This window comes from Xiphophorus hellerii, chromosome 13 (genome assembly GCF_003331165.1).
Source record: "Xiphophorus hellerii strain 12219 chromosome 13, Xiphophorus_hellerii-4.1, whole genome shotgun sequence".
NCBI classification, from domain to species: Eukaryota; Metazoa; Chordata; class Actinopteri; order Cyprinodontiformes; family Poeciliidae; genus Xiphophorus; species Xiphophorus hellerii.
In genome coordinates this window covers 24,985,865-25,007,041 of record NC_045684.1, presented here as the reverse complement: position 1 = coordinate 25,007,041, position 21,177 = coordinate 24,985,865, and the positions used below count along the sequence as shown (strand labels likewise).

Here is a 21,177-nt window from a genome sequence, read left to right as displayed (position 1 = left end):
TCTTTTTCCATAACCAAGTTTTGCTTTGTGTTATTTGGGGTTTGACTTTTAAGGATAATAATAAAGGTTTTTTTTTTTTTTGATTGAATTGAATAATTCACTAATATTCTTCAGAGATGTGGACATACCAGGAGCTTTTCTCCAGAAAACATCTCACTTGTCTATCGAGGCAGCTTCCAATTGAGCTTAATTGTTAGAGTTACAAAATATCGATAATATCGATACCAAGTTGATACCAGTATCGGATCAATACTAGCATGGTAAGAGCCATACTCTAGTTTCAAAATCCCTCTTGAAATTTTACTTTTGTTTGATAGTTTTTCAAGTCTACCTCAAAAAAGATTTTGTTTTGATTTGTTCTCAAGTGCTAATATTTTTACACTATTTATTTATGGAAAATATGCACATAAATCTGTTTTGTTTTTCTATTTTTTCCTGTTTATTCTGTTTAAAGTATTTTGGAGACACCTGCAAACTTTGTCCAAATTCTATCCCAGGTTTTAACAAAACAAATTAAAAGGAAAAACCACAAAAACACAGAAAAGATGAGAAGTTCAGTGATGTATTAAACTTAATAAAAAGTATCGGTATTCTATCAATATCAATATTCTATATCGATATTGATCGGCATCGATCAATATCGATATAGAATATAGAATACTATGTATCAGTATCAGTATCAGCGATACCTGCCCTGTATTTACTTGGTATAAGGTCAATACCAAAACACACAATATTATATCCTTCTATTAAATAAATAATCATACATGATGAAATATGTCAACTTTTGACCAGAACAAACAATGCTGTAGGTAAGACTTGCATTAAGCCCTACCAAAATAAAATCAGTACAACAGAAGAAAACAGGATGTACACTTATTGTAGTATCTAAGATACCAAATGTTTTATATAATCAACTTTTATTTAGCCAAACGTTACACAAAAATAATAATACAAAGCATGCTTTTAAAGGTTGTTTTACTCTGCACAAGGAATGAGGCACTACAGAGTGTTATTTTTAGAGGAATAAAAACATGGAACTCACTTCATCTGTTATAAATGTAACAAATGCTGGAACTTTTAAAAGAGCCTTGCTTAATAATTTTAGTGTATGATGTGCTATAGTTGCATATTTATGACTCAATATGCTATGTTATTGTAATAAATAGCTTTTTTAAAATGATGTGGACCCCAGGAAGAGCAGCCATTGTCACGCCAACAGTTAATGGGGGAATCCAAGTAAACAAACTGAAAAAAGAAAAAAAAATACATAAAATGTTAAAATCATAAAAGCAAAACAAATAATCCACTTGCCTCTTGAGCTACGTCACGGCTATTTTTATTGCGCCTGAACTTCCCATGAGCCTCTTAGGCTAAACTGCACCGTCAACATGAGGTCAGCGGAGGCGGGGTCGTGCTGAATAAGGAAGCGGGCCTCTGATTGGTCAGCAGCAGAGGGGAACAAATCAAACCAGGGAGCAGAGAAAGAGGGAGAGAGAGAGAGTGATTGAATGGGACAGAGAGTTACAAGATGGGAAGGGGTTGGAGTGAATTGGTTGGGGGCCGAGGGGCTGAAGGGTAGTGAAGGGGTGGGGGGGCAGTGAAAGAGAGAGAGGTGGCAACAGATGGAGAACTGCACAGCCTGAAACACTGAGACCAGGGACAGGCAGAATGTACGTCTGCCTGCGTCTGCGTGCGGTCAAACTGTCACCCAAGAGAGACTGAGTGTGGGATAATAACTGTGAAGCGTCTTTCATGTCCTCTGGATTGGATGCTGAGAGCAGTAATCCTCTTGGGACGGGGAAAAGAGAGAAAAAAAGAGGCTGGGTACGGGGCAGAGCGCAAGAGGAAGAAGAGGGAACTCTTCGGTGTGATTTAAGGGCAGGTGCAAGCAGATCTCTCGTGTACACATGAACCTTTGGTCCTGTCGTATGTGAGCGACAGAAGAAAGACATTTTTGTTTATTTAGTTTCACCTTCTTCCTGTTTGTCTTTTTTTCTTCTTGTTTGAGAGGAACACAGTGTCCTATTTGTTTTTTTTCCAAAGAAGGAGTGTAAGGGTTGACAGCTGTTGAGGCGCAGACAGAGGGACTGTCTATGGTGAAGATGAGTCTGGACGCCATACAGGTGATGAGCGGACAGGTGAAGGAGCTCAAAGTTTCCCCTTCGTCCAACGGAGACGCCAGAGGCTCCTGGGAGGGGAAAGAGGAGTTCGACCCCAACCAGCTGGAACTGACCACCAAGCCGAAGCCGGTGAGTGTCACAAACCGTGGTCGCAGTTCGGATTGGATTCTGTTCTGAGACGATCATCCCTCTACGCTGCTTTCTGCAGGTAACGGTTTGAACGTAGATGCACACCTGCCAACGTGTTGGTTTGTCTTAAATCGAGTCGGTTGGATGTTAAGGCCGGGAATCGGCACATTGCGTATCAGTGAATCTGCAGGTGTCAGTGACGGCCTCTTACTCCGTTACAAACCCACCGCCAGTGGAATTTCAGACGGACACATCCAGAGATTTACATTAACGCGTGACCGGTCGTTGGGCTTCTCAAACGTCATGTTTACAGGTTCAGGTCTGCAATCAACAAATTTGTTGCATTTTTTCCCCCACTTTATAACACTTTTAGCCTTAAATAATTTTTCGGTAAAGAGCACTAAGAAAGTTGAAAGTAAATTTGATGACTTCATTACTTTTCATACCTCAACAAATATGTGTTTCCTTCTCTCAAGAATAGAATGAATCTATGTAAATATTAACTGTAGACAGATAAACTACACTGTCTCCCTTCAATGAACTGATTCAATCTAGAGTTATATAATTGTTTTATTTTATTCTGAAATATTTTTCCCATTTGTAGGCTTTTATGTTTTACAAAATAAAGGTAAACACAAATGCTAACCTCAATTATTTTTTAAATATAATTGTTAATTTATGCAATGCAATTTTAACTGTTCAAAAAGAAAGAGACAGATAGAATTTATTGTAAATCTCCTAAACAGCTAGCTGACAGTTTTATGAATGTGAAAAAGAAATTATTTTTAGTTATAAAAAGAAAACCTTCTCAGATATAATCTAAACGAAATATTCAAACTTTATTTCAACACTATTAAGTGGTCTGCAGTAGTGTTGTGATTGAGTTCTGCTTAAATCACTCACCAACAATCATTTTACAGATTCTACATCATTTCCCCCCAGGACTTTAGAACAGGCTTATTTCCACAAACAGTTGTCAAGCTAACAACGGTTAGCTCCAAATCAAGATTTTTGCAAAGCTGTAATAATATTCAACAGTAGAAGAAGAATAGTTCTTTCATTAATTTCTGACTTGGCACACATATCTACAAAAAAGTATTTAATAAGCATGTTTCTTGCTCAGTTAAAGGTCTTTAAACAGAAAGATGTTTACTAAGATGCTAGGCTAACATTCGCTTGTTTCTCTGTTTTGACCACTTGATTCTTTGACCTGTAAAATGTTTCCTTTGTAAATTCTAGTTTGTAGACAAAACTTACAGAAAGACATTCACCTATTCTATATATTCAGCACTTTATTGTCAATATGGTGTAATTATTATGATCATGTATAGCAGGTGGACTGCGATCACGTCTCTCCCACATGCTTGTCACTATGCTAACTGCCTTTGCTAACTTTAAAAATGGTTACCACCCAATTTTTTAGCAGTGATTTTACTTGTAGTGCCACTTAGTGAGAAAATATAAAGATGATTTTTAAAAAAGCTGTCTTTGGTGGAAGCTGTGAATGAGCGGAAGGTTCAGTCACAGTTCTGAGAACCTTCAGGGAAGTGAAGCTGCTACCCACAGGTTAGCACGGGGAGCTGAAGTGTCGCAGCCAAGGGCTTAGGGCTGTTTTTGGCTTTGAAAGATATCGACATACTGAACAGGATGTACTGTAGTCTGTAGCACTTTTCAAGTCCAAGGGAATAAGCCTCTAAGTCGCCTCTGGGCGACCCTGACAGGGATTTTGTCATATATTCTGTCTGCAATGAAACTATTGCTAGTTTCATAAGCATGAAGCAGAAGAATAACAAATAAGTCTAGACTATAAAATGCAAAGTGGTATGAAGCTAAAAGAAGCTAAATGCTGAGTAATCTCTCCTGGGTGAGGATTAGTGTATTTTCAGATCAACATGTAGGCCCACTGATGATTGTGCTAAAATATAAAACCAGATATTATTGTATAACATCACTTTCAAATTCACAGCAGCAGCAGCAGCAGCACAGATATATTAATGCCCCTCTGTCATACAGTGTATACATAACAGCATTAGATATCTAACAAAAAGTGTGTTATATAAACAGAATTAAATATCTTAAATTTCCAAAAATGTTACATAGGTACTCGCATTTAACCTATCTTGCATGTAAATAATCTGCTACAGGCACATCAAAACAACAACAAAAAGACAACATAATTAAACTAATAGTTCAACAGTTTGAATATACACTGCTTAGAGGGCAATAGTTTGTTTCATTATATTTTGAAGAGCTCCTTTAAAGGCACAGCAGTAAAATAAGTTTTATGGGTGAGACTGTAGGTACATTTAAAAACCAACAAGCTCTTATGCCTACAAAGTTTAGTATTTTCACTAAGCTGACTTCCCAGAACACCCAAAGCCTTAAATTCAACAAAACATTTAAAGCAGTAGCTAATGGAAACTCTTAAAAGGTACTTTTCTAATTTTCTTCAACAGTTAGATGTACTATAGCACCAGTGCTAGCTTGTAAACAAGCAGGTAGCAGAAACAAGAGACTGAGATTCAGTTTTAGCTAGGTTTATAACTCTTCTCTTATGTAGTAGTCCTATAGTGTTGCTATTATGAAACAGCAGCTCATAATGTTATGCCTCATCTATGTGTCAAACCAGTATGCAAAAGCCTTAAGCTTTTAAAGACACGGATGTCTTTTTTGCTTACAGAAAGCACTAAATTTGGATCCATTGTTGTCCACAATCTTTCAGTTACTTTACTTTAGGCAGATACCTGCCTTGAGGCTTGCTAGCACAGTGTTAGCTTTGCAGTACGCAGTTGATTATTGTTACCTCTGAGTCTTTTTGGCTTTGATTTTAAGTGTTCCCTGTAATTAAAAAATTATTATGTCTCCATATAAGCTATATCAATGGAAGCTATGCTGCTCTGGGGACGGTTTTCCTTTATGATAAACTGCTTTCCTTCTGGGAACAGAGTCACGTTACGGTGGACTATGAATAAAACACTTCCAAAGTAAGGTACGCTATAATCAGTAAAAGGATCACAGTGCCAGGCGTCCCAGTTTAGATCCGATATTTATCAGTGGTCTAACACTGTTTCCTGTAGGAATTTTGTCATTCATTGGCCAACAAGATGTTTTTGTTTTATTTTTTTTCAAAGAACAACACAACTCGGGTTAGATTTCACAGCGACATCGCTGTTTAGTGGCAGTGTGTACAGTCACACGCCAGTGTTACCATGTCTGCCAAGACTTGGACAGGCTGCACCATCACTGGCCTTTACCTTATCTATAAATAACCGCAGTCTGCACTCACCCAGCTACTTTCTGCTCATACTCTCACCTCTTCGCTCCCCGTCTATACTCCAGAATCTTTCTGGAAGTTTGTGTCTTTGGTATGTAAAAAGAAGAAGAAGAAAAAAAAGATGATTAAACACAGATGTCACAAAAGTTCTGAGAGGTTTCATATCATGAGAACAGGGTTGGGTTTAACTACTGGAAAAAGACTAAAAAACAAACAAAATTTTGTTCCCAATTTGCACATATAGTCACCCTCTAACAGGGATTGTAAGCTAGCGTTGAAGTCACAGTGGGTTTCTGTGAAGAAGAGTCCCACGACTGACGAATTCCCTCTGGGGTAAAGGAGCCCCGCTGGGGGAGAGGGCAGGCAGTTAACACTTCCAGTATCAAATCACAGCAAAGAACTGGACTCCGGCTCGGCCGTCACTCCCAGACTGTGTGACATGTTATTCATAGAGTCAACTGACTAACAGATAAACTGCACCAAAGGATTCGTACGTCCCGCTAATCTGTCACAAACCACAGCGTCGTCTGCAAACATGAAACTCTGAGGGTGATTTCACCTCCTCTCACTCTAAAAACTGGAGTTATCTGCAGGAAATGGCAAAAAGTGAACATTCAGACATCTTCTAATAATAATAACAATAATAAATGTGCAAGCTTCCTTCTGCTGAATAAAAACAAACTGTTGTTCTGCTAAGGTGACAGGCAGACGGGCCCGGAAGGTGGAGGGAGCCGTGTTCTTCGTAAGTATGTCCCGTCATCACGTTGTGTCTGAGCGAGCATTCGTGATGACCTTTAACCCCTGCGTGTTTAACCTTCTGTGTGACGGCTGCATGTTCGCGCACGAACCCGTGCTACTAACCAACCACTTGACCCGATCGTCGTCACGTGTGTTGTGCTGATTTCACACTCTGAGCTAATGAAGCCTGTAATGTGTGTGTACATATGTGTTATTATGGGTGGACGCCTGTCAAAATGGCACCAATGGAGCACATGCACAGAAAAACACTTTATGCCTTTCAAAGAAGAACCTAAATTATTTAGGTAAATTTATAGATGAACAAAAATGAGGCATGATTTAAACTGAAAGCTGCGAATACAAAAGTGCCTTCAAAATGACTTTATCAGTAAATATGACCTGTCTTTGAGAATAAAAGATTGTTTGTAAAAGTACAGCTGTTCTGTGATGGCCTCAGTGGGTCATTACAGAATATGAAGAAACATACCATGCATAACTCTGTCACAATAAGCAATAAAATCTACTGACAAAAAGTTAGATTCAACACAAACTGTTTTTAAGTTAGATTCATCACAAATGTGATTCTATTTTCATGGTAAATAGAATCACATCTACTCACTGATTTTGCTCTAAACACTTTGTTGTACCTAAAACCGCTTTTAATTTGCTGTAGTAAAACTTGGCTAAATACAGCAAGTGTTTTCAAATTAAGACTCGCCTAGATCCTGTTTTTATTGCTGAAAATAGACAAAAAAAATTTTTTTCAGTTTTCTTTAATTGAGCCCAAAATAAGATCAAACTCGAGGCCTTTCATTTGACAAGGAAAATGTGCAAAAATAATTTGAAGTTCCTACAAAAAAAAAATCTGATTATAATAGTTTGTGCTTGTTTTATTGTTGAGTTGCTATAAAAAAAAAAAAAGGGTAACGTTTTCGGTGATTGTAGTTTTAAAAAATGTATATTGTTTCGCCCCCGATTCCCTTGTATGTTTGAGCTTTTTTTTTTGGCCCAGCTGACAACAAGTTTGAACACCTCTGTAATAAATCAGCAATGATGAATTGCAGTAGGCTTCATAATCTCCATTTGCATGCTTGAAACAGTTTTCTCCGTCTAGATTGAACCCTCCCTTTGCTGTTTCCTTAGTGTAATGAGGAGTGAACTTTTACGTCAGTCCCTTGCCAGGCGCATGTTCTTGTACCAACGACTGTAGCATGAGTAGCTGAGTTATTTAAATGGAGTGTCTTTGGAGTGACTTTTTGTTAAGCAGCAGTTTTGTCTGTTTTCTCTGTCTGAGACCAGAGGTGCAAAGTACCAGAGGTAGAAAATACATACATCAGAGTAGAGACCTTTATTGCGATGCTACATTAATTTGGTGTTGGTGAATTCAGTGATCTTTCGAAAGATTTCTTGCAGCAATTCAGTTCAGTTCAATTCAGTTTTATTTATGTAGCTCCAATTCACAACAAATGTCTCGAAGAGGTATTTTGCTAAAAAATTTTTAAAAAATCATTCTAATTTTTTCATACATACATTCCAATTGACCCTAGTGATAAAACGGTACAGCAAGCTCAGTTAATTATTCAAATAAAGTAGTTTAAAAAGTTTCCATCTCAGGAAACCCAGCAGGTTGTAGCAGGGAGTGACTTGCAGCAGTCACTCCCTATGGACCAGCATGAAGCGACAGCAGGAAATCACTTGAAACTTGCAGCAGAACCTGGAACCAGATGTAAAAACAATTGGGCCAAACACACAACTCTGTGGAACTCCATAAGTAATCCTGGAGAGTGAAGATCTAGTGTTCAGATGAACAAACTGTAATCTGTCTCCCAGATGAGACTCAAACCGCCAGCTCTGCAAAACGTAGAGAAACCATCATAAGCTCTCTATACTCACTACAGCAGACACTTATGCTGGCATTAAGGAAAATTAGTGACATATTACAAAGACTAATGGCTCTTATAACAGGTAAATAAATCGGTTTTCATATTCACCTGTTATTCCTTAAAATGGATCGTTTTGCACCTTACAGTTTATGTTTAGCTTTTGCTCAGATGTGTCCTGTCAAGGCCTCGTCTGCGTGTTACCAAGTATGTGAGCAACATGTCAGCGGCGGCTGCGCGGTGACGGATCATAGCTAAATGCATCAGCAGCAGCTCAGCGCTCTCTCCGGATCGCGCTGAAACACAAGCACACAGATGCCTCAACACAGAGTCCCTCTCCTCACTACAGCAACACTCTGCTGTTTGCCGACAATTATATCAGAGCAGTGCCGTTTTGTGCTTCCTGTTTGGATGAAACCCAAGTAGTAGCCACAGAAAGAGGGCTGAAATTCAGCTTTCCAACATAGCTGTTGGTAACAAGTATATTAAAATGAGAATAGCTGGGGCATGCCGTGGTGGCGTAGGGGCTAGTGCGACCTATATTTGGAGGCCTTGAGTCCTCGACGCGGCCGTCGCGGGTTCGACTCCCTGACCCGACGACATTTGCCGCATGTCTTCCCCCCTCTCCTTCCCCGTTTCCTGTCAGCCAACTATCATATAATGGACACTAGAGCCCACAAAAGACCCCCTGGAGGGGTAAAAAAAAAAAAAAGAGAATAGCTACCTTAAGGTTGTTGTTAACTTCTGATTTCTTTTGTTTTTGCTTTTTTGTTGATCTTAAGTCAACAGGAAAAATTATAAAAACAGGGTTTATGATGATTTAATTTATTAATGGGGGGAAAAATTTATCCACACCAAGCTCCCTTTGAATCGTAATAAGACCAAGCTGACGTCAAGTATTTGTATTAATTGCAAATTTGGTTTAATTCAGCCACTTTGGAGGTTTTCCAGCATGAACAGCCTGTTTAAAATAATCTCACGGCATTTTAAATGAATTTTAGTTCTGCCTTGGACTAGGCCACTCAAAAGCCTTTAGCTCAGTTGTCCAGTAAAATCTGGCTAATCTCCGGTAAATTATTATATTTGAAAACTGCAACTTGTATTTACTGCAGTTATCTTTCTCACTGCACTTTATTTGTAATAGTACCTCCTCCTTAAAACCAAAATAATAATAACAATAAAGGATGTTTACACGTAATGGTTGCTCCAGTGGTTGCCCACTTGAAGTCTAGCACCATTTTCCAAGCGAAAGAAAAGATGTTACAGCTTTCCTCTGATGTAAAAGATTGTACGTGTGAGCCGTGGACAGCACACACACAAACACGCACTCACACACACACTGTGAGGCAAAGTCAAACAAGCAAAGCCGCCAGTGTTCACCCAGTGGGTGCAGCTGTGGGCCCTAATGCCTGCTGCCCTGGCAGGAATGTTGCCCTCACCCTCCAAACAGCAGCGTAAACATACACATCAGGTAACATGAGGACAAAATGGCGTCCTGATCTTTCCTCCTGAGTCCATGGAAGGAGAGGGATTTAGGAATAGTATTCAACATGAACGCAGATTAAATGCTAACTTGGTGGCAATTGTACATTTACAAAAACATACAGAGATGTGCAGCCGGATTTTGACACAACTACACATTTATAAAGATCAAGGTGTCTCCAGAGGGATATTCAGATCTTTGTGCTACTTCTGTATGTGACATTTTTTAAATTCTAATTTTCTCTACATGCCACCCAAATTGTGCTTCCCAGTTTTAACAAATAAAAACTTCACTTTTTCTTTTTTTTGTGTGTGTAAAATCTAGACATTTGCATGAGTTCTACTTTTATTTTGTTCCTCCAATTGTAAATGTTTTTGTCATACAGGTTTAATTTTACACATTATTCTCGAATGGTCTTGAGTTTCATTCTTGGAACAATTAAAAAACAATGTTGATATAGTAACAGTCACATTTTACTGCTTACAGCAACATTTGCCAACCCTGGTCCTCAATGCACACTGCCCGAGATGTTTCCTATGCGTTTCCTTCATTACACCTGATTTCAATTGATGGCTGATTAACAGGCTTGTGCTGAACTGCAATGATTGGAATCAAGTGTGTTAAAGCAGGAAATCATGTAAAACATGCAGGGCTATGTGCCTTGAGAACCAGGGTTGGGAAACACTAGTTTAAGGTACTTTAATGTGTTTTCATGAGTAAAACGATCTTGGAGGACATTTTGTGTGGAAATACTTCCTCCATCTGCATCATTGTGGATGTAGTCAAAAGTTTGTAGTTTGACTGTCGCAGCTTGTCTGTAAGTTTGTTTTACCTCAACATAGCGTAGTGAGACAGACTGTATGCCCTCATCGTCCACCATGAACCTGTTCCCAACAGAACTCTTCACTCTTTTGGCAATTATCAGATGTCTTATATGATGGAGTTTCATTAGTCAGAGTTTTATATGCAACCAGAAGAATTTCTCTTATAGTCACTTCTAAATAAACATAGAAAAGAAACGGTCAAAAGGATATGATCAACTCGAAACACACTCGAACAGCCAGCTGCACACACTCGACAAACATGATCTTAAGAGCTCTGCGCTTCAAATCATTTGACCTGAACACAACTGAAAATCAGTGGTCAGGACTAAATGTGTATGTGCCAATTGTCAGACAGATAGGATGGATGGAGAGTTGAGGAATTTACAGTGAACAAGCAAATGAACAAGCAATGCCCCAGGGATAGGAAGAAGAAATGGATGTGATGGAGAGACATGTGCAAAGGCAAACTTAAAAGGAAAAATGTTGTTTTAGCATGATTGAATGTAAAAACAGGGCTTACCCCGTAATTTCTTCTGCCATGTATTGTAAAATTGATGGATTGATTTTGTTCTTCTCCTTTTAGGTTGATTCTTAAATTCACTCCACTCTCAACCCAGATCTCTGTTTTCCTTCAGCCAAAGCCAGAGAACGCCGTGACGGTGGCCGTCTCTTCCCGGGTCTTGTTTCGGACCGAGCGGGAGCAGAAGGTGTTCGAGCAGAAAGGAGTGGAGGAATACCTGAGATACCAAATCGAGCACGAGAATGAGCCCTTCGCGCCAGGACCCGCTTTTCCTTTCGTCAAGGTTATAGATCCGCACAGATTTCTGGGGTGTGATGGTGTTTGAGTTGAACTTCTTCCAGGGTGACTGTTTCCAACGCCCCTCTGACAGGCTCTGGACGCGGTCAACACTCGCCTGAGGGAGCTGTACCCCCAGAGTGAAGAACTGTTCGACATCGTCTTGGTGACGTACAACCACGCTCATGTCGGGATCCGGCTCATCAACACCATCAATCACCACAGTAAGTTCCACAAAAATGAACATTAATTTGAGTATTTTGTTCTCATGTGACAAACCGTAATCAACATAGTAGCTTTTACTGTTTAGTGACAACAGTTAGCTAATCATCTCACTGCACATGTTGCAGCCTACTTTTTAAATATAGGAAAAAATAATCCCATTTTCTGAGCTTTTGGTCACTACAGTAGCAGTTAACTATGAAATCTTCCATATACATTTATCTTATTGAGAATAAGAGATTACAGTCTGTTTCTGCTTTTGTCAAAAGAGCTATTTACTTTCAAGCTAGGTGGAGTTTGGAAATCTTGCAGCTGAAAATGAAGGAACTGTCTTTCCTGTGAACAAGGGAGTGTCTTTCTTACCATTTCAATCACATAGTCGATAACAGGAAATGTTGTTACATTGGGAATACGGAAAGGGCCCAAAAGCAGGTTAGCACAAAGGAAGCCATGGATGAGGAACAACAAACACATTCTCCTTGCCAAAAAACTAAATTAAAATAAAAAAGCAGCAGAGACAGGAAACCAAAAAAAATACGTAGCTGAGAGTAGAAAAAACAACTTTCAGAGCAATAACTTCCTTAGGAGTAGGACGATGCTACTGAAGGTGTGCTCGGACACAAAGAGTTTTCTCATAGTAGGCTGTGATCGGTGGCGTGCGGTCAGCGAAGGGAGGTGAGGCAGAGCCTGTGGAGCACAGCACAAAATTAATAATATCTACATATCCAAGTGTGATTGGAATTATTTTACGGCTGCAGCGAGGCTATGCATGACATGTAGAAGAATTGTCTTTTTGGCCTCCAGCGTTGGCCGCATGCGGGGAATTTCCTTATGTAAACAATAACATGCAGGGGGTCTAAATTTGTAAATCTGATTATGATTAAGTCAGTGCCTCACCAGCTACGTACCTCACCGCATGTCACTGGTTGTGATATATATTTTTCAAACAAATGTTTTTCCCGGTAATATGCAGTTTGTCATTTCCTGCTGCCGTAGATAATTTGAAATGTTACCACTATTAAGGGAAGCACAGACACATTACCTGACAAACAAAAACACCAACGAGGGACGGAGGTGAAAGTGACTCGCATGACTTCTCTCTTTGGCAAATCCCTTCTGCTGTGCAACTCTCTCAGTGTAGTTTGTGATTAAGGGTTAGGGGTTAAGATTAGGTTTGGGTCTTAGGGTCATTATCCATTCGTTATCTTCCGTTTAATCCGGGGTCGGGTCATGGCAGACAGACCCAGACTTCTCTCTCCCCAGCCACTCGGCTCACTTCCTCAGAGGGGATTCCAAGGAATATCCCGGCCAGCAGAGCAACATATTTCCTCCAGCCGGTCTCGGGTTTTCCTTTGGGTCTCTTCCTGGATGAAGATGCCGAACCAGATGGCCGGGTTATCTCAACTGAATCCTCTAGATGTGGAGGAGCAAGGAAGGAAATCAAATCAAGGTCTGAGAGTGGAGAGGGCCTATGAACATGGACTGGATGTCTCTTGTTTCCACTGTGTCCATCCATCAGTTCGTCCCTCGTCTTTACCCACTTGTCCTCACAGGACCGTTGGGAGCTGATTGAGGACTCTTTGGGCACAAAGTGGGGTATTCCTTGGATAGACCCAGTCCATCACAGGTCAACTCATAGACAGACAGGCCAATCAATCAAGTGTTAGAGGTTCATTAAACCTCACATGCATATGTTTGGACTGTGTGAAAAAGCTTGATACCTGGTGAGAACCCAGGCATGCAGACAGAGAACAAACTCCGTGCGAAAAAGACGTTAGGTCAGGTTTTTATCCCAGGAACTTCATGCTGCAAGGCAACAGGGCAACCAGCTGTGCTGTTCTGCTGGGATGGATCTGAATACCAGATCTGAACATTGCACACACAACGATCAATCGAACGTACTTTTTTCCTCTGGACTGTGGGAGAAAACTAGAGGAACTTGAATCAAATCCGCAGGGAGAACATGAAAAGTCCACACGCTACAGCCGAGCCTTTCTTGACCTGAGGAAACCATGTTTACCACTGCAGTCGCCGTGTCAACCTGAATTTAGAGCCGTCTGCCTTCCCGTCAACTTCGACCAGTTTCTCTGTCCCTGTTAAAGAGAACGTGGACCACCACATGTTTCTGTTTCCAGTTGTCAAAAACATCTCAATCCACGTATTTTCACAATTCTAGATGTGGAGGAACTCTGTCACCTAACATCCTTGAAATATACAATTGAAGTATATATTGTGACAAATTCCAAGGGGCACGAACACTATGTTGGGTACATTTCAGATGATCCAAAGGTTGTGTACTGAAGCTGACGCAAGTTGTGCTCAGAGATAAACAGCGGAGTGTATGGACAGCTGACTGACTGGATCCTTCCCAGGGAAAATCTCAGACCTTCTGGTGACACTCTCCGCACAGACCGCTTCCTGTTCAGCTCCTCTAATGTTTTCAGATCCGCGGACCTTCAGGCCGGGTCGACTTCAGGATTAAGTCCCGCGGGATGGAAGAATAATCCAAGAGGCCAGAAAGACAAACAGCAACGAGCAAAGACACCAAGAAAAGCAACGCACGGCTTTGCAGATGCTTTTATGTTTGATGTCGTTTTGGTGGCTCCCTTTGTGAAGAAGTGCATGCATCAATGCAATGACCTCTGACCCTGCCTTAGCAACAGTTTATTCTCTTAATCCTGAAACAAATCCAAACCTCCAGGAGAACGTGATGCATAATCTGCTTGCAGTAAAGATTTCGTGTCGTTTGAAAGAACATAAATGTGGGACTTATGTAAGTGTTTCCCAAGAAAAACTACATGTGGAAAGCACGGAACAGATCCTGTGAGAGATGAGCATAAATATAAAAAAATTGGTCTTTATTGAGGCAACAGTGTGTCTCTGTTGTCCTGCTGATTTCCTGCTTTGATATGATAAGGCTTTAGATCCTCTGAGCCAGAAAATGAATCCAAGATGAATGATCTGAAAACATTCATGCAGCCAGGAAACGAAAAAATAATGAAGAGGACTTAATTCCTTTGAGTCCACCGCTCTGTTACTTATCAGTGACTGGCTTTAATGACTTAGATTTTACATTTATTTAATCTTTTTTTTCTAATGCTTAATTTTATGAACGTATTTTTTTAGGTTTTTATCATTGATATTATTTTTATACAACCACAAAACCAGAGTTGTTATCCTGTATGCAGGGCCAAGGTGAAAGTGGTTGCACACTATTCTTTAAACGCTGTGGAGCGGTTGTGGCAAAAAGTAGCGATAAAATCTGCCTATTAAACTGTTAAAATGTGAACAAATAGCTGTGTCTGCATTTAAACCTCTTCAAGTTACATATTTTGAAATATCTTTTTACATTGATGTAATTTGGCACCGTACAGATAAAACAGCTGATTTGATTGATTAAAATCATGTTTCAGCACAAGCCTGTGATCTTCAAGATTCGGTTTCTACAATCTGTGACATAAAAACTTTTGAGTTGTGCTACAGATTTAAAAACACGAGAAATTCTGTGGTGATAAAATAAAACAAAATAAAGGGGTTTCTGGCGACTGTATTTTATTTAGATCTAAATTAAACATAAATGTAAAAGCAATAGACAGATTAGAGCGCAGTCACGAAGTATCTAATTTGCAAAGTGGTTACGTCACAAATGCGTAAATGTTTTTCTTTCATTTATTTAGGGAGGATTATAAGATTAAACAGTATTTACTTGGTGTTTTATTGAAAATAATCCACGAGAAAGTAAGATTTGCTTTTGGAGGTTTTTTTTTTTTTTTTTTTTACGCTTCAGCAACTTTTATACATGTATATTTATTATTTCTGAAGTTTGGATCGAGTATTTAACATGTCATGTTTTCTATTTCTAATGGTGCTTTTGCATATTTTTTTTCAAACTTAAAAAGCCAGTTTATGATTTTGATTACCACAACAGTACAAATACACTTTTCCAACTTGAGGGGTAATATCAGAACTGTGATCACATAGCCCAGTCAAAGTCCAGACCTAAATCCTATTGAGAATCCGTGGCTAATGCTATCCACACTGAGAGAGCTTAAAGTTATAGGATATGATATTCTTTATCAATGCACTGTGATTATGGCCACATCCAGTCATATCTCCCACCCTCATTAACCTTCTGTCACATTACGTAACATTTCCCTGGTTTCGGGTTCACTGTGCTTCTTTCTGAACCTTCTGCTCCTCCTAACTTCTTCTAAAACATTCCTCCTGACCTTCCTGTCCATCTCTCCCGCTCTGCTCTTGCGAATATCCTCTCATTCCACCCGGGAGAGCAGATAGGATCTAGAATCATGGATCTAGTTACTCCCTATCAGTGGTCTCCCGTTGTTCTCCACATGCTGTATCTGCTCTGCTCTTTTCATCAAGCCACAGCAGCGAGTTGAGTCCCTGCACGACAAAAAAAATAAATAAAAATAAATAAATAAAAATAAATGCAAACAGACTCTTTGGACACTGTCCATCTTTTAAGTGCTTGTAAGTTTATTCATGTCTCCTGAGATGATTTATTTTCATTTCAGCTTCTGCCCCAAACACAGACTCAGTCCTTACAGCCCTGTTATTCAGCAGCATTTCATGTTAACAACCAATAATCCTAAACTTATTGTTATTAAAATGTAATTAAGTTTATAAGCTGCTCATTTAAAGGGACGGTATTATGTAAAATTGACTTTTTGCGCTTCACATCTTGTCATAATGTTATTCCCTCATCTAAAATGTAAATGGCGTGTTGCTTTGATTCTTTCATGAATGTTTTACAAACCATTTAATCTCCCATGGCAACCATTCAGCTGAGCAAAACAGCTGTCAGAGCTGCAGTTTCCAAACTTCTGAGCTTTCAACCCCCCACTCAGCTCCTTCAGACTAGCCAGGAGCAATTAGCAAACACCTAATTGGTGGAACTGAGTATCCGCTGTGCTCTTTATATGACCTTCTTCTCAGTGAAGCGCTGGTTAAAAGGTTTTTAAAGGGTTAATACAGGATAGATGTTGTGATGACTACCTGAAGGCGGAGTTTCAGAAAGAGCAGGAGCTTTTAAAGAGACAGCGACCCAATTTGAAGACATTAAATCAGGAAATAAAATTTCTCTTATATCATATTTGATATTTATAAAACATAAGGTAACACAGTTACTTAACTATGCTATAAAATGGCACTTAAACATAACACTGCCCCTCTAAGGAATGCTGACATTCAACTCCACGGTATGCAATGAAATAAAAAACCTTGGTGCCGTCTGTTGGTCTCGTTCCCAGACTTATTTATCGAGAGGTTCTGTATGACCGGAGGAAGCAGTCCGATTGGCTACCTGAAGGCCTGGCACACCAACCTCTACCTATCTGCAGACGCTGAGAAAGTCAGGGAGGCGCTGGCTGAAGGTAAGAACACACCACTGCACACACAACGACGTTCTGACGGCCATTTAACGTATTAGGTTGATGGCATGATGTTTAAAAGAGAAAACTTTGTTATCCAGATAATAATTCAAATTGTTCTCCATTTTAAGTAAAAGATTTTTAGGAAAGCTGCATTTTAAGTTACTTATCTGCTGTATGTCTGTATTCTATCAGAGCTCTGAAATCAGGAGGAGAAATATTGTCTGACCAAATTTTCTTTTTGTCTTGACTTTAAAAGTCATGTGCAAGAAAAAAGAAAAAATGAAGATAAAAATATTTTTAAGTAGTTTTTCTCATTGTTTTTCCTAAAAGAAAGAATACAAAATTAAAAAGAGAATTATGATGTGCAAAATTTTAAAAATGAGTGTTTTTCTATCAAGTATTTCTGACCATAACAAATATATTTCTTCCATTTCAACAACTGACAAAGTGGAAAATATACATTTTTTGCTTTTACAGTATGTCTTGCTTTTCTTCTCACTTAAATTCTGAAGGGCAAGTGAAAAAATGCCAAGTGATTCTGACAATATATTATTATTGTTTTTTATTTTCTTACTTTTAAATTACTTTTAAAGTCCTGACAAAACAAAAAATTTGGCCCGATTTAGAAAATGGCTGATCATTAAGAAGTTTGCCCATTGCCTTTAGAGCAGGGGTCTCAAACTCCAGTCCTCGAGGGCCGCAGACCTACAGTTTTTAGATGTGCCACAGGTACAAACCACTGGAATGAAATGGCTTAATTACCTCCTCCTTGTGTAGATCAGTTCTCCCAGCCTTGCTAATGATCTAATTATTCTATTCAGGTGTGGAGCAGCAGAGGCACATCTAAAAGTTGCAGGACTGCAACCCTCGAGGACTGGAGTTTGAGACCCCTGCTGTAGAGCTTCCGTAGTATTCTGTTTGGTTTAGAGCTAATTCATACGGAAAAATAGTTTCTGTAATATTTGCAAATGACCTTTTTGTTTACAATAGTTATGCTTTTTTCCCCTGTCATTTCCTAAAAGATGCTGTTCTATTTCTCTAACGCACTGCAAATTAATTTAACTTCCTTCAACCGAGTGCGTGCCCAATCTATCCTGTTTCTCTGTGTCTGCGCTCAGGCATCGCAGCAGCAACCATGTTCATGCCGGAGAAGCTGACCGAGGTGTCGGAGTCTCAGCTGAGAGTGGCGTTCGATGGCGACGCCGTCCTGTTCTCTGACGAGTCTGAGCGCATCTTCAAGACCCACGGCCTGGACAAGTTCTTCGAGCACGAGAAGGAAAACGAGGACAGACTCCTGGATCACGTTTGTAAAACTTTCTCTACAGTTTCTGTTTCTAACATTGCTACAGAGGCAACCTGATGCTAATCTAAAGAAATAAAGAAAAGATTGTTGCTTTTTTAAAAAGTATTTCCAATAAACTGTAGACAACCTTTAATCTATAATGTATTATTTTCATAGAATAATATAATAAATTATTGAGATTCAGGCTATCGTGTGTGTAAACAGTGTGCTTGAGCTGCATCCATGTGTGTTTTCACACCTGATAGTCCGGTAGACTCGGTTTGACTGAGGACCAAAGCTACAACATTCGTTACATTTTCAGCTGCTGGGGTTCACTTTCACACTGTCAAATTATCAAAATGGTTTGAAAAACCTGTTCCCCTCCGGGCCTGTGGTGGCGCTGCACCAAGAACTACAGTAGCGACACAAAAACCTCAGAAGAAGACACTGAGAACAACTTCTTTTTTGTAAACAAAAATGGAGTAGGGCCAGATTTTAGCGGATGTAGGATTTCTTTTTTTTTTCTTTGGCAAAAGACCATGAGCCATTTCCGCTGCTAGCGCTAGACTCTCAGGCTTGTTTTAGTCGTAATTCCCCAGAATGCCTTTGGTGTAGCCCACTTCCTGCTTTTGGAGTGGTATAGAAATAAAACGTGGTTTTTCAGCCATATCAAAATGTTTGTATTTTGCAAAACTGCAATGGCAACGCTACATTTTTTTTTGCATCATGCCACTTTGTAAACAGCAGTAACATGGTTATTTGTAAACACTCACTGCATCACACAGTTAATCAGAAGTTGAGTTTGTGATTTGAATGTGTTGAGTCGATAGCTCTTTTGTAAAATGGCCAACTCCAATTTCCCCAAAACGCCGCATACGTAGCAGCTCCAAAGTAGAAAGAGTTTGTCGCTCCGACAAATTCTTTTGTCGGAGCGGCTTTTCCAGACGTTGGCGTCTGGATGAGATGCCAATGTCTCCTCTGGTGGTTGACAGATGAGGAGCGTTAGCGCCAGGGCTGAACTGCGGCTATGTCTCATACAAGTATTTACATCCATAATTTTTAATGACTATTGTGAGGAGACGCTTATTCATGTGCAATTTTAATTGCATTTCAGATGTATTGGAAATGCAGCAATTGCGAAATGTAGTTTTTCCGGTACTAGCAGAATATCTACTGTTAGCTTGCGTGATCCCACCTCCCCAAGTGAACTGGACATTCTAGGCAAAAAAAAACTAGTGTTTGATTAAAGTGGAATAAACAGGGCTGGTGTGAATGCACCCGAAAAGAATACATAAGATACTACAAGTTACCATCTTTTTTACCGCTCTGCAGGGTCCCCTGAAGGGTTTCCTGGAGGCTCTGGGGAAGCTGCAGAAGAAATTCTACGCCAAAGGCCAACGCCTGGACTGTCCCATCCGCACATACCTGGTCACGGCTCGGAGTGCGGCCAGCTCAGGGATCCGGGCGCTGAAGACGCTCAGGGCCTGGGGGCTGGAGATCGACGAGGCGCTGTTCCTCGCCGGCGCCCCCAAGGGCCCGATGCTGGAGAAGATCCGGCCACACATCTACTTCGACGACCAGATGTTTCACGTGGAGGGCGCGGCGGAGATGGGCACCGTCGCCGCGCACGTTCCTTATGGGATTGCACAGAAATATAACAGCCAGCAGAAGATGAGCTCAGGAAAGTAAAACAAAAAACAAAAAAAAACTCGACAGCAACAAAGGGGGGGGGGGGGGGTATCCTGGAGTGGAAGAGAAGCTTAACTTATACTGTTAAATGTTCGCAAAATGCACTAAGGTCAAGGAGAGGTCTGGAACCCGAGATGACCTGGAAGCCAACATGACTGCCCCTGTAAAACCCAACGCCTTAGTGAGTCGTCTGCTGGGAGATTTAGGAAATATTGCCCTGCATAAGACAGCAAGTATTTCATTGCCACTATAAATGCACTATTATTCACTCTCCTCCTTGACTTCCTAAGAAAACAAAACCCCGCCTCTACAAAGATGCAAAGCATCACTGTAAGTAAACCCTTACACTGAATGTTATTGAGCTACAAGCACAAAGCAGAGATTGTTAGATTACATACAGGGTAAATATATAACAGAGATATACTGTAGCAAATTAGTGGTAATATAGAATGCTGGAAATCATTTAGTAATTTTGATTTCAGAGAAATGTAAAATGTATATATACTGTATATATTTGTAAACTACTGTACAATGACATGTTGGGACCACTGTAGATAGAAAAAACCCCCAAAAAAACAAGTAGTACATTTTCACCAACAAACAGAATGTGATCCTTGAGATCAATCTCAAAATCCGATCTCCTTGAAAGTTAAAAAAATCGCCAGAAAAAGCTCAGAAATGTTGAGGTTAAGCGCAGACATTTTCTGGGAAAAGCAAAAAAATTTGCTCGCAACATTTTCTCAGAAATCTTTGAGGAAAAAAAAGACAAAAATTTCTGTGTTTTAAAAATCTAAAATTTTCAAGTTTTGGAACTCAAAAGTCTTCCAAGATTTTTCTAGAAAATGTGTGAGATCAATCTCAAAAGTTTTTTCTAGCAAGTCGGTGAAATTTCTGAGTTTTTTCCCCCTCAAATTTCAGAGATTTTCTAGAAAATTTTTACTTTTCAAACTCAAAATTTTGAGTTTTACTAAAAATGTGAGATTTTTTGGCGAAAATTTACTCCATTTTTTTTTCTGTCTACAATGGCTCTAACATGCCGTCGCAGTAAACTGCAGCAATGCAACTTCTCTTGTGTGAGTCCAAAACAACTATAGAAAGCCATAAATCTCAGATGGTGCCTTAAGAATAGCAGTTATTATTAACCAACCCTGTTTCATATGTAATGTATAATGTATTAAGTATTATTTAATGTTACAGTACTCCTAATCCTTGAACCCTTTCACATTTTGTCACATTACAACCACTAATTTCAAGGAACACATTAATCAGAGAACCAGCCAAGAGGCCCATGACAAAAATGGAGAAGCTGCAGAGATTCGCTGCTCAGTTTGGAGAATTCGTCAT

The 21,177-nt window shown here is 39.7% G+C and overlaps 1 protein-coding gene across 1 annotated transcript; it reads left to right on the top strand.

Annotated features, from left to right (window-relative positions):
- The first annotated feature begins 1,584 nt into the window (after positions 1 to 1,584).
- nt5c1aa (5'-nucleotidase, cytosolic IAa) lies at positions 1,585 to 20,588 on the top strand. Its single transcript, XM_032580701.1, has 8 exons — positions 1,585 to 1,885; positions 2,050 to 2,252; positions 6,224 to 6,268; positions 11,087 to 11,254; positions 11,342 to 11,471; positions 16,740 to 16,862; positions 17,981 to 18,165; positions 19,477 to 20,588. The coding sequence occupies exons 2-8, from the start codon at positions 2,097 to 2,099 to the stop codon at positions 19,831 to 19,833; spliced, it is 1,164 nt and encodes a 387-aa protein (XP_032436592.1). The 5' UTR covers positions 1,585 to 1,885; positions 2,050 to 2,096; the 3' UTR covers positions 19,834 to 20,588.
- Positions 20,589 to 21,177: the final 589 nt, after the last annotated feature.

Bases quoted from the DNA above. Each gene is read 5' to 3' on its own strand.
- nt5c1aa (XM_032580701.1), top strand. From the start codon at position 2,097: ATGGTGAAGATGAGTCTGGACGCCATACAGGTGATGAGCGGACAGGTG. The intron at 2,253-6,223 runs GTGAGTGTCACA...TGTTCTGCTAAG, and splicing joins TGACCACCAAGCCGAAGCCG to GTGACAGGCAGACGGGCCCG. The intron at 11,472-16,739 runs GTAAGTTCCACA...TCTCGTTCCCAG, and splicing joins CAACACCATCAATCACCACA to ACTTATTTATCGAGAGGTTC.